The sequence below is a fragment of the Castor canadensis genome, chromosome 4 (genome assembly GCF_047511655.1).
Source record: "Castor canadensis chromosome 4, mCasCan1.hap1v2, whole genome shotgun sequence".
Taxonomy (NCBI): Eukaryota; Metazoa; Chordata; class Mammalia; order Rodentia; family Castoridae; genus Castor; species Castor canadensis.
In genome coordinates this window covers 52469192-52482671 of record NC_133389.1, presented here as the reverse complement: position 1 = coordinate 52482671, position 13480 = coordinate 52469192, and the positions used below count along the sequence as shown (strand labels likewise).

Genomic DNA, 13480 nt, shown 5'->3' with positions numbered 1-13480 from the left:
CATCCCACTCTATCCTCTATGACTCTTAACCATTATTTCATATTTTTTGTATCTTTACCTCTCCATACTTTTTTTTTTTTTTTGGTAGGACTGGGGTTTTGAACTCAGGACTTCATGCTTGCAAAGCAGGTGTTCTACCACTTGTATCACATTTCCAGTCCATTTTGCTCTAGTTTTTTTGGAGATGGGGTTTTGTGAACTATTTGCTGAGGCTGGCCTTGAGCCTCGATCCTCCCAATCTCAGCACTCCGGTAGCTAGGATTACAAGTGTGAGCCACCGGTGCTGAACTCTCTGGACTTTTCAATGATACGAATCAATGTATTCTTATTTAAACCAATATGAAGTATGTATACAATAGAAAAATATCCTAACTGAAATAGTCTCTCCATTTCTTCTCTGTTTTGAAGTGATTAGAATTTCTAGACATGTCTGGAAACAATAAGCTTCCATGGCTGGCCTCAGAGGACTCTCCTACCTCCACCTAGCTGGGATTAAAGGTTTTCAAACACTATGTCCAGCTTGTTTGTTGAAATGGGGTCTCAAGAAATTTTTTGCCTAGGCTGGTCTTGAATAGTCATCCTCCCATTTCCATTTCCCAAGTAGCTAGGTGGCTTGTGCCACCAACAATATTTCGTTTCTATGGAAAGGAAAATTTAGTACATTCAGAGCTGCACACCCCTTTTCCTTACTCTACATTTGCCTTTTAAAATAACCTAACCTGGGTAAAGAAAGCCACTTCCACCTGTACAATTTGGAGAGCTGGTTTGAGGGCAGTGAGGGTGAAGCTGGGACCAGGCCCACCTCCATCTCTCTCTGTTGGTACCTCTCATGATTAACCAGGGAGTCCAGAGACTTGTGGAAAAGTGAGCAGAGACCCCAGACTGTGATGCAATTTCAAGAAAACGAGCCAAAGTCAGCCTTCCCTTAATGCTGGAGGGAGTGAAGAGAAACAGAACATGCCTCAGAAAAATATAAAAGTTACCCAAGTGTTGGCGTGCGGTTTCCAACTACTGCTCTGCATTGAGGCCCATAACGTTAAGAGGGAAAGTTTCCTCGAATGTGAGATTTTTTAAAAATCTGAATTATTTCCACATTGAGGGAGCACCTGCACCTCTTGTTACCCACCGAGTCCACCAATATGCTTTCGTGTACATTTACAACCACTGGCCAGAGGCCTAATTAGGTTAACTTTTCGCCCGAGAAATAGACGCTGTGCTTGAAGTTCCACTTTGGGAAAGATTTATTCTTTTATAGAAATTACAACACAATGGAATGACTTTTCTTAATAACTTTTATTTTACTTTGGTAGGACTGGGGTTTAAATAACTTATTCTTGCTAGTTTTTTTTTTTTTTTTTCCGTCTTCGCCGAAGTTAAACGGACTCAACATAGAAAATTGAAAACATTCAGAAAAGCAAAGAGCATTTTAGTTCCAGGGTTCAGCGATAGCTATGTGAATTTTTCTTTTAAACAATAACAGTATGTCGTCAACTGTTGTGCAAACTGCTTGCTTTCTCCTCTGCCACTTTCTACACCCGGCTTCTTCCACCCAAGGACTATGAACTGGTGGCACTCCCCAGTGGTCTAAGGGCGCTCCCAGTGTGAAGCCCTAGCAGGTACGGTCCCTTTAAGGAGACCGGCGCTTGGGGTCTGTCTGCGCGCTGATTGGTCAATCTGTAGCCATGTGGCTGTCTGGGGGCGGAGCCTGAGGAGGCTGGTGGGGGGGTGGGTCTCTGGTAGGCGGTGCCGCTTCTCCCGGAAAGGGGAGCTTGGTGACAGATGAGCGCGACGAGGTCCCTCGTTGGCCTCACTTTTTGTGCCTGTTACCCGGCTTTTTACCTCGTGAACAAGGTGAGAGGCGCGCGGGAGGCAGCAGTTGCACGTGGGGTGACGTATGCTGCCCTAGTTCTCATTATCCTGAAGGAGCGGGGAGAAATCCACCCTGGGGCTGCTCTTTTCCCGGCGGGACCCTTGGGCCGTGGCCTCTGTTCCTGTGAAGGACCCAGTCTGTCTCCTGGGAAACGGGAGTGTTTCGCTGGCCTTTTTTTTTGGAACTTAATTTGCGGATGTGACGACTTTTTTTAAGAGAAAAAAAGCAATGGAAGACTTGGAAGAAGAAATTACAGGGCTTCTGCTTGCTTTATCCCTGAGCCACGCTCCTGTTCCAGAAGCCTTTAAAGAAATGTATCCATCCCCACTCCGCTGGTTGCTGGACTTGGTTTTTACATGTCTCCATCCCAAGCATTTCCTCTCTATCCAAGGGGGATTTTGGAGAATTAGCTTTTTGAAATAAAACATGTTAAAGTTTGAAGTAATATGAAATCCTCTTAATGAGGAGGCAGAGACGCAGTAATTTGGCCTGTTTTGGTGAGTGGGGGGCTAGGGGGGATATTTGGTACCATGCAGGGAAATGTTGGACCCGTGGGACTGAGCCTGGACTCTGGGCTGGCCCCAAAGTGGTGATGGCCCCAGGCCCACCTGGCCACTGTGTAGTTTCTGCTGCCCTCCGCACACTTGACTCTGCTTGCTTGCTTTCTGAAAAAGAACCATCAACAAACAGCATTTTTCTGTGCCTCCTCTCTGAGAAAGGGTAGCTGCTGCTTTCTGTATATTCCTAGCATGCTCAACTACTCTTCTCCTCCAGATGGGTTTTTGTTATGGAGCCCACCCTTTGAAGTGCATAAATACAGCTTGGCTGGGAGGAAGTGATGGGTTTACATCCTGGCTTTAATCCCTGTAAACCCAAGGAGTTTTTTTCTTTCTTTTTTTTTTTTTTCTGATGGTGGTGGTACTGAGTTCAGACCAACTCGGGGCCTCAGGCTTGCTAGGCAAGCATTCTACCACTTGAACCACGACTTCAGCCGTTAACCTAAATTGTTTTAACTGTGAGATGGGAGATGGTCCTCTTGAAGGGGTTGTTGTGAGAATTAATGACGTTTGAAAGGTGGGTGCCCTCATGCCCATCGTCTCCATAAGGTAAGTGCAGTCACTCTGGAAGAAAAGCAAGGGAGGAAAGAAAAAAAAAATCAGTATTTCTCTCTTCATGTCTCTCTCTCCCTCTCCCCCTCTGTCTTCCTCTCTCCCTCTCCTTTCTTTTTCTGTCTGTCTCAGCTGTACTGGAGATTGAACTCAGGGCCTTGGAACCAAGCTTTCTACCACTTGAACCATGTCTCCAGTCCTTTTGGCTTTTAGCTTGTTTTTCAGATAAACTGTTACCTTCACCTCCCTAGTTAGTATTTAGGATTACCAGCATGAACTACCACGCCCAACTTGTTTTTGAGACAGAATCTTGAAAACTTTTCCTCTGGGTCGCCTCTAGCCTTGATCTGTCTATCTCTGATTCTTGAGGAGCTGGAATTACAGGGGTGTACTACCATGCTCAGCTTAATCACTTTTGCTTATTGTGTGGCACAACAATTATTAGCTTTTTTTCTCATGGAATAAGTAGCTGAAGTTAAAAAAAAAATGTTGTACCTATTCAGGAATACGGGTTTGACAGATCTTTGCCTTTTCAATTTATTCTAATTCGTCTAGCTAATCTAGTAAATACATTGATAATATTTTACTTTAAACAAAATGGGCTTCCTTTTATATCCATAGAATCATTGGAAGGGGCAAGGTAGTGTGTCTTTCATGAAAGCCCACAAGCCATGGCATTGGTTAGAGAAAAAGAAAAAAATATTTAAGAAAAAAATCCAGCAGACAAATAGTATTTAGTTCAGAAATTAATACTCCTCTTGGATATACATTTGCATTTATGGCATTCTTTTCTTACTAGAGCACCACACATTTTGTAATGTATGTATGTATGTATGTATATAATGCCTCATGAAGTTAGGTGAAATTAAGCCAAACTGTCATGTCTCCAAGAATATACAATTGGAGTAATAGAAATCATAGATTCCCAAGGTCCACAAAATTTAAACATGATGGGTTAGCCCTGTACTTGGAAGGAGGATTGTGGTTTGGGGCCAGCCCAGGCAAAAAGTTACTAAGACTTCAATCTTAGTCAATAAACTAGGCATGGTGGCTCACACTTGTGTTCCCAGCTACTTGGAGGCATGAATAGAAAGATCACTGTTCAAGGCCATCCCCAGGCAAAAGCAAGACCCTGTGTTCAGAATTCCCAAAGCAAAATGGACTGGAGGCATGGCTTAAGATGTAGAGTGCCTGCCTAGCAAGTGTGAGGCCCTGAGTTCAAACTCCATGCCCTGCCTCCCCTCTCCACCCCCCAAAAAAAAATGATGTCTTGGGGCTGTTGGGAAGTGTCAGAGCCAGATGGAAAGAGTAGGACCATAACAACAGAAGGCAGGAAAGGATAGAGGACTAGGGAAGGAAGGGCCAGGGCTCTATTCATAACAGGTGAGGAACTTGTCACTCAAAGAAGCTTGAATCTTTTATGGCCATCGGTTCATCTTAACGAGGACAGTCAGGCTTCCTTCCTACAACCTAGGCTGGGTGGGCTAGCTTAGACCAAGGACAGCAGTTCTCCCTTATAGATGGTTTTACTTTCTATGGTTTCTGTTACTCACAGTCGACTATGGTCCAAAAATACTATTGGAAAATTTCAGAAGTGGTTTATAAGTACTAACTTTTATTACAGTATATTGCGATTATTCTGTTTTATTTATTTATCTGTTTATTTATTTGGTACTGGGGCTTGAACTCAGTGCCTACACCTTGAGGTACTCCACCAACCTTATTTTGTAATGGGTGTTTTGAGATAGGGTCTCTTCAAACTATTTGCCCAGGCTGGCCTGGAACTTTGATTCTCCTGATCTCTGCCTCCTGAGTAGCTAGGACTATAGGTGTGAGCTGCCAGCACCCAGCTACGCTATTTTATTATTAGTTGTTGTCAGTTGCTTTGGCAGCCTGGGCTGGCTGAGCCAATAACGTGTTCCTCTGTGCTATAGGAGGATTGAGCAGTTACCTGAGCCAAGTAGACATCTGTCCTTTCAGAGCTGTTGAGCCTTTAGCCTGAGGGCAAAGTCCACTTCTGTTTTTTCTTTTTTCCTGTGTGTGTGTGGTATTAGGGTCTGAACTCAGGACCTTGTGCTTGCTAGCCAAGTGCTCTACCAATTGAGCCATGTTCCTGTTTTTTTTTTTTTGCTTTAGTTTGTTTTTCAGATAGAGTCTAGTGCTTTTGCCTGGATTGGGCTCAGACAAGAATCTTCCTACCTCAGCCTCCCAAGTAGCTGGTATTACAGGGGTGCCCCACCATGCTCCACTTCTGTTCTTTTATTTTTTGACTTATCATAAATTAATAATATGAGGGGACTTTGTTGTGATAATTCCATACATGTGTACATTGTACATTGAACATGTTTACCCCTCCCCCCATTATATTCGAATTCCTCCTTTCCCTCTTTCAGTGTTGGGTGGGTTTAATTGTGCTGTCTTCATATGCACACTTGCAGTGTACTTCCATCTTCTTCACATCTCAGGATCCTTTTCCCCCTCCTGCTGATCCCCGCCCCCGCAGACAGTCCCTCATACACATTCACATCCTGTTATTATGATTATTATCATCATCATCATCGTTTTAGGTCTAGGTTCCACAAATGAGCGAGAACATGTGATATCTGACCTTTTGAGCTTGGCTTATCTCTCTCAGCATGATGATCTCCAGTTCCATCCATTTTCCTGAAAATGACATAATTGCAGTTTTCTTTATGGCTGAGTAATATGCCCTGGCATTTTTTTTTTATCCACTCATTGGTTGTTGAACATCTTCGCTGATTCTGCAGTTTGGCTATTGTGAAGAGAGCTGCAATAAACATGGGTGTGCAGGTGTCTGTCTTGTATATTAATTTATATCCTTTGGATATATGTCCAAGATTGGTATGGCAGGGTGGTAATGTAGGTCTATTTTTAGGGTTTTTTTTTTAATGACTAGGTATCAGATACTTTCTTTTTTATTTATTAATAGCATGTTATACTTGTACAGGGGGTACTTTTAGGTTTTTGAGGAGCCTCCATATTGGTTGTACTAGTTTACATTCCCATCAACAGTATATCAGGGTCATTTTCTCCCCATATCCTCGCCATCATTTGTTGTTGTTTGTTTTCTTGATGAAGGCCAGTCTGACTGGGGTGAGATGTAATCTTAATGTAGTTGTTTTTTCTTTTTCCCTGATGTACTGGGGTTTGAACTCCGCCTCACTCTTACTAGGCAGGCGCTCTACTACTTGAGCCAAGTCTTTAGCCCGTTAGTTAATTTTGATTTGCATTTTCTTTATGGGTAAGGATGTTGACCATTACTTCATGTCTTAGTCATTTGTACTTCTTCTGAGAACTGTCTATTCAATTCATTTGCTCATTTGTTAATTGCTGTTTAGTTTTTTTTTGGCTCTTTGTGTATTCTGGATATTAGTCCCTTATCTGTTGAATATCTGGTGAAGATTTTCTCTGATTCTGTGGGCTGTCTCTTGATTCTGGTAATTGTTTCCTTTGGCGTGAAGAAACTTTTAAATTTGATACAGTTCCATTTGTCAATTCCTGCTTTTATTTCCTGGGGAACTGGAGTACTATTCAGAAACTAATTACTATGCCTTTATCTTCTAGAGGTTTCCTTAGTTTTTCCTGTAGTAATTTTAAAGTTTTATGTATTACATTAAGATCTTTGATCTATTTAGAGTTGATTTTTGTATGAGGTGAGAGATAGAGGTCTAGTTTTAGCCTTCTGCATGTAGATAGCCAGTTTTTCCTATACCATTTGTTGAAGAGGCTATCTTTTTTACAATGTATGTCTTTGGCTCCTTTGTTAAAGGTCAGATGGCTATAGCTGTGTGGTTCTGCTTCTAGGTCTTTTATTCTATTCCATTGGTCTTCCTGTCTGTTTTTGTGCCAGTACTACCTCTGTTTTTTCAAAGCTTTCAAATCACTCTTTCTCTTTCCTAGGGGACTTTACAAATAGGGACTTGCTCTTCTTCCTAACGACATTTTGTTCTGAGCAACATGTCCTTCTCAGTGACGTGAGGAGGAGACATTTTTAGAACTAAGATGTATTTGTCATGGATTTCTTTTTCCATTGCTCTTTAGCAAAGTGAGATAAATGTTTTAGCATTTCATTTATCTGATTTTTCTTTTTTCAGTGCTGGGGATGGAACCTAGGGCCTCACATATGTTAGGCAAGTGCTCTACACTGAGCAACACCCCCCCATCCCCAGGCTTCAGCAGTTTCGATCTCCTGTAGTATCTAGGCCAAAGCTAAGCATAAGATAAACCAAGTAAATATTTAGTTTCATGATGAAGGTTGTTAAAGGTGTTACAGGACATGACCAGATGCTCACTTAATCTGTTTTAAAATAGAAATAACAGGGAAAAGTAGGGAGAAACACATATATAGAAATATATATATATATATATATATCTATATCTATCTATCTATTTATCTATCTATCTATATATATATCTTTTTTTTTTCACTCCTCCCCGAGTCTCTTCTAATGGTCTCACCATTGGAGACATGTTCTGTATTCATATATATATATGATAATGCTTGTATTTGCATTTGGGTCTATCTTCCACATATGAGAGAAAACACGTGGCCTTTGTTTTTCTGAATCTGGCTAAGTAACTTCACTTAACATGATGTTTTCCAGTTCTATCCACTTACTTGCAAACGACAAAATTTCATTCTTTTTTATGGCTGAATAAAATTCCATTGTGTATAATATCACATTTTCTTAATCCATTCATTGATGGTGGGGCATCTTGGCTGTTTCCATAGCTTAGCTATTGTAAACAGTGCTGCAGTAAACATGAATGTGCAGGTGCCTTTGTTGTAAGTTGACTCACATTCCTTCGAGTATATCCCTAGGAGTGGAATTGCTGGATCATATGGCAGTTCTTTTTTAGTTTTTTGAGGAGCCTCAGTACTGTTTTCCATAGTGGTTGTACTAATTTACTTTCTTACCAACAGTGTATGAAGGTTCCTTTTCTCCCACATCCTTGCCTTTTGTTGTTGTTTGTGTTCTTGATGATAGCCATTCTTACAGGAGTGAGGTAGAATCTTAACATGGTTTAGATTTGCATTTCCTTTATGGGCAGGGATGGTGAGCATTTCTCCATGTATTTATCAGCCATTTGCACTTCATCCTTTGAGAGAGTTCTGTTCAGCTCATTTGTCAATTTCTTCATTGGGTCATTGATTCTTTGGGAGTTTAGTGTTTTATGCTCCTTGTATTTTCTGGTTATCAATCCCTTGTCAGACATATAGCTGGCAAAGATTTTCTCCCATTCTGTGGGCAGCTGCTTCAATTTAGAAACCATTTCTTTTATTGTGGAGAGCTTTTCAATTTCATATAGTCCCATTTGTTGACCTTTTCTCTTGGTTGCTGAGAGGAGTTGCATTTCAGTTATGTGAATAAACAGACAACACAGCACAGACAGCCATAGTTGGGGCATTTAGAAGCAATTGGGTATGTGCTAATCCCCAGGAAACTTACCCAGTATCACTCATTTAATTTTTTTTTTTTTTAGGTCATGAAAAGAATTAGTAGAGTCCTTTCCTAAAGCCACTTAGTAGCTTTAGACTTTAAAAAAAATCTTGAGCCAGGGGTGGTGGCTCACAGCTAGAATCCCAGCTACTTGTGAGGCAAAGATTGGAAGGATTGAGGTTGGAGGCCAGTCCAGGAGGAAAATAAGGTAGACCCTTTCTCAACTAGCAAGCGATTGTGATGGTATACATTTGTAATCCAAGTTATTTGTGAAGTATAGGTAAGAGGATGATAGCAGGATCGAGGCCCAAGGCAGGTCTGGAGCATAAACACAGACCCTGTCTGAAAATAAACTAAAGCAAAAAGGGCTGGGGGCATTGCTTATGTGGTAGAGTGCTTGCCTATCAAGCACAAGTTAGTTCAAACCCCAGTACTACCAAAAAACAAAGAAATCTTGATATGTCCGTAATAGAAAGAAAAAAATAGAAGATACCCAGAGAAATACAATTCCCTCATTCATAAAGTGCTATGAATTCTATTAAAAGATATAATAGAAATACAAATTAACCTTAATTGAGCTGGTTTTAAAAAATCTATTCTCTTTTATATAACTTGGAAACCCATTTGTTTGCCAAATGTATGATTTTGGGGATGATAAAGGCTTTGTTGAAATATGAGTGTACTTACATTTCCTCTGTAGGAATTTCTTTAATTGCATGCCCTAACAATGCTCTATCATTTGAAATGTCCACTAATCTGATATTTGTTTTTCAGTATGTCCTTTCTGTCCTGAAATTCACCTACCCTACATTATTCCAAGGGTGAGTAAGTATCTTCTATGCTAGTTGTACACAGTTGTAGGAAATGTTCAGCCAACACCACGAAATGTTCTGTGACATAGTTTTCAAGACTTCATAGGTTTACCATGAACTACATGTATTTGGTCATTCCATTAGTGGAGTTTTAAATTATGTCACACTTTGGGAGCATGAAAACAATAATATTATCAGATATTTTTGTATTCAAATCTGCCAAAATTCCAGCTATTTCTTGGGGATAGGTTTCTACTTAAGAAATTGAATATTAATAAATTCTTGTCCCAAAATATTTTATGAGTTTACTTTGCCACTCAGCCTCTATGTGAGCGTTTCTGTGTTACTGTTTTCAAACTATGACGGTTACTTTTCTCTCTGCTGATTTCATAAGCAAAGAATGGAACACTATTTTGTTTTACAGTTTCTTAGACTGCTCCTAGAGCTGGACAGTTTCTTATTATCTGTTCACTCTTATCTTTTTTCGCTGAAATGTCTATTTGTTTGTATTTTTTGGGACAGGGTCTTGCTGCGTAGCCAATGCTGGCCCGGAAATTGTGATCTTCCACCCTCTGCCTCTCAAGTACTGGGATTATAGGTGTGCACCACCACGCCCAGTTATTTGTGCCTTTTACCCATTTATTTTCACTGAGTTATTGCGTTTTTTTCTTATTTACTTAATGTATTTTTTATATTTAAAGGATGCCATCACTTGTCTATCATATTTATTGAAAATATTTTTTACAATTTGTTTTTTCTTGTCTTTTAATTTATTTATAATTATTTTGATTATTGAAATGTTTTATTTTTATATGGGCAAATATATTGTTTCTTTTGTGATTGCTTTTATGTTTATTTTCCCCCATAGCATCATATAGATATTCATTTGTATTTCCTTAAAGAATTGTTTGATTTTTTATCATGGTTAGTTTATTGAAATAGATGGCACAATGTGAGGAAACCATCCCTCCTCCAGTAGTTACCTAATTTATACTAACCTCATTTATTCTGTAATCCTTCCTTTGCCTTTGGGTTGTTAATATCATATATAAAGTTCTTGTGCAAGCTCTTTTTGGGTACTTGTTTGTCAGTTTTTATGGAAAGGAGCTACTCCTGAATTGCTTCAGTGATTATGCCATTTAAATATATACTAAAGAAAGTCATCCCTCATTCTTTTCTTTTTCTAAAATGTTCTTTATATTATCACTAGAATGTTGTTGCAGATGAATTTTAGGATTATTTTGTCAGGTCTCTCCCTAGTATTTCATAGTGCATAGATTGATTGATTGTGGTGCTGGGATGGAACCAGGGCACGCTAAGCATGCGCTCTATTACTGATGCCCCACTCGGAAGCCCCATAAAAGTTTCAACATATCTTCTGTGATTCTGTGATTTCTTGTTCAGTGACTGAGAAGTACTTTTCAGGTCTGATTGTCCTTTCTTACCTGTCCAGGTAGAGGGACTTAGGGAACTTTGGAGAGAAAGGATGATGTTTTCACCTAGATTGCCTTTCCTCTTCTTGTCTGGGGATAGGTCAGACTGAATGCACCTCCCCACCCCAACAGACTGTAAGCTCTACAAGCGCAGGAGTTGTGCATTATCTGTTTTGTCACTGGAGAATCCCCAAAGCTTGGACACATGGGTTGGCTGATTGAGAACAGGAGAAGGATGACCAGAGTGAGGAGGAAACACTGTTAAAGACAGTGTTTTGGGCATGTCATAGTTGGGAGCTTGTTGGGTTTCAGGGTGATAGTATCCAGATGAGGACAGGGATGTGAGAGTTATCAGCACAGAAAATGGCTTAGATGAGGCTATTTAGGAAAAACATAGAATAAGGAGAGAAGAATATGAATGTCAGCACTTGTCAGAAATATGGGCTCAAGCAAGATGGAGAGGGAAAGGTCTGAGAAGTGGGGAGATAACTAGGGGAGTGGAGAAAGGGTTGAAAGAAGAGTTGATTGTGCCTCTCTGTGCCTGTCAACAGCTCTGCCATGGCTGGATAGCACGGAGGCCCTAGCACTGTGTTAATTCACCTTAGCATGTATGTGTCCTTTTCAGGTGGCAGACGTTTGTTGGTGGACTTTTGCTTCATGTGTCATGGAAACTGGGCTGGGTAGAGATCAACAGCAGTTCCAGGTATAAAAACCCTTTTGTGCTTGATTCATGATTCACATATGCTTACTTTTAAGTATTATTTAATTTCTTACGATACTGAACCAGGAAACATAGTGGGAATTGTTTGGTTTCTTAGTTACATTCTAACCTTGAGACTCAATGATTTCATAATCCTGTAAAACTTAAATAATGTTTTCCTAGTTAATTATGCCAGTAATACAATATTAAAGTTATCGAGACATACAAGTTACAATGCCATATTAATTTGGCCTTTTTAGATCATAAGATCACTACAAATGAGGTATTATGTCAATTTTAAATATTTTTTTCTTTTGCAACAAAGATACCACTTTAAGCCATATTTCCACATTTCAGTTCAAAGTGGTACTTAGGGAACACAGTATATTACATCTTTTTTTAGCTTTAAATGTTTTTGTAAGTTTTTATTTTGAAATTGTTTCTTACTTACAGAAAAGTTAGTACAAAGAACTTGTATACTCATCACTCAGATTCCCCAATTGTATTATTTTACCATGTTTCTCCTCTCATTTTCTTGTTTGTGTGTGTGTGTGTGTCTGAACTATTTGAGAGTAAGTTGCTGATTTGATAGAAAGATACCTCTTTTCTTTCCTTCTAAATTTGTAGTGTGTATTTCCTAAAAGGACCTTCTGCTACATGACTACAGTATAGTTATCAAAATCAGATGTTAACATTGGTGCAGTTCTGTTATTTACAGACCAAATTTTGCCGATTTTTCTCAAGAATATTCTTGTATAGCCATCCGTACCAAAATACTGGTCCAGGGTCCTATCTAGATCATATGTTACATTAGTTATATGAGTCTACTAAAACAGCCTTTGAAACAAATTTAAAAGAAATCTCCAAAGCCATGACATTTTATGCCAGAATTGTAATTGAATTGGTTACTTACTCCTGCCTTTCCCTGATAAAACCTGATTGTTTAAGAATATCCTGCCTGGGAGTAGCAATACTTGTCTCTGACAAAGTAGACTTCAAACCTACATTGATCAAACGAGATAAAGAAGGACATTCCATTCTAATAAAAGGGGAAATAGACTAAAAGGAAATAACAGTTATCAACCTATATGCACCCAATGTCAACATACCCAGTTTCATCAAACATACCTTGAAGGACCTAAAAGCATATATTAACTCCAACACAGTGGTCGTGGGAGACATTAATACCCCATTCTCATCAATAGATAGGTCATCCAAACAAAAAAATCAATAAAGAAATCCTAGATCTAAAATATACCATAGATCAAATGGACCTAGTTCATGTCTACAGAACATTTCATCAAACTTCTACACAATATGCATTCTTCTCAGCAGCCCATGGAACCTTCTCCAGAATAGATCATATCCGAGGGCACAAAGCAAGCCTCAGCAAATATAAGAAAATGGAAATTATACCATGCATTCTATCTGATCACAATGCAATAAAATTAGAACTCAACAACAAAAGTAAATACAGAAAACATGCAAACAGTTGGAAACTGAATAACTCATTGCTTAATGAACAATGGGTCATTGATGAAATAAAAGAGGAAATTAAAAAGTTCCTGGAAGTCAATGAAAATGAAAACACAACCTGCCGGAACCTATGAGACACAGCAAAGGCAGTCCTGAGAGGAAAGTTTATAGCCATGAGTGCATATATTAAAAAGACTGAAAGATCCCAAATCAATGACCTGATGATACATCTCAAACTCCTAGAAAAACAAGAACAAGCAAATCCAAAAACAAATGGAGAGAAATAATAAAAATAAGAGCTGAAATCAACGAAATAGAAACCAAAAAAACCATACAAAGAATTAATGAAACAAAAAGTTGGTTCTTTCAAAAAATAAACAACATCGACAGACCACTGGCAAACCTGACTAAAATGAGGAGAAAAAAACCCAAATTAGTAGAATCAGGAATGCAAAAGGGGAGATAACAACAAACACCATGGAAGTCCAGGAAATCATCAGAGACTACTTCGAGAGCATATATTCAAATAAATTTGAAAATCTTAAAGAAATGGACAGATTTCTAGATACATATGATCATCCAAAACTGAACCAAGAGGATATTAATCACCTGAATAGA

The 13480-nt window shown here is 39.2% G+C and overlaps 1 protein-coding gene across 18 annotated transcripts in view; it reads left to right on the top strand.

Moving 5' to 3' along the window:
• The first annotated feature begins 1716 nt into the window (after positions 1 to 1716).
• The window catches only part of Tmem241 (transmembrane protein 241), a 163887-nt gene continuing 152123 nt past the window's right edge, over positions 1717 to 13480 (top strand). For 16 of the 18 annotated variants that reach the window (XR_012447100.1, XR_012447099.1, XR_012447096.1 and 13 more), the window contains exons 1-3: positions 1717 to 1851; positions 9216 to 9262; positions 11312 to 11389. Coding sequence is in view for 7 of the 18 variants with exons in the window: in XM_074070160.1 (XP_073926261.1) it covers positions 1780 to 1851; positions 9216 to 9262; positions 11312 to 11389 (197 nt within the window). In the remaining 11 variants the exon portion in view is untranslated. The remainder of the gene's footprint in view (positions 1852 to 9215; positions 9263 to 11311; positions 11390 to 13480) is intronic. The other 2 variants (XM_074070163.1, XM_074070161.1) reach the window with 2 other exon arrangements.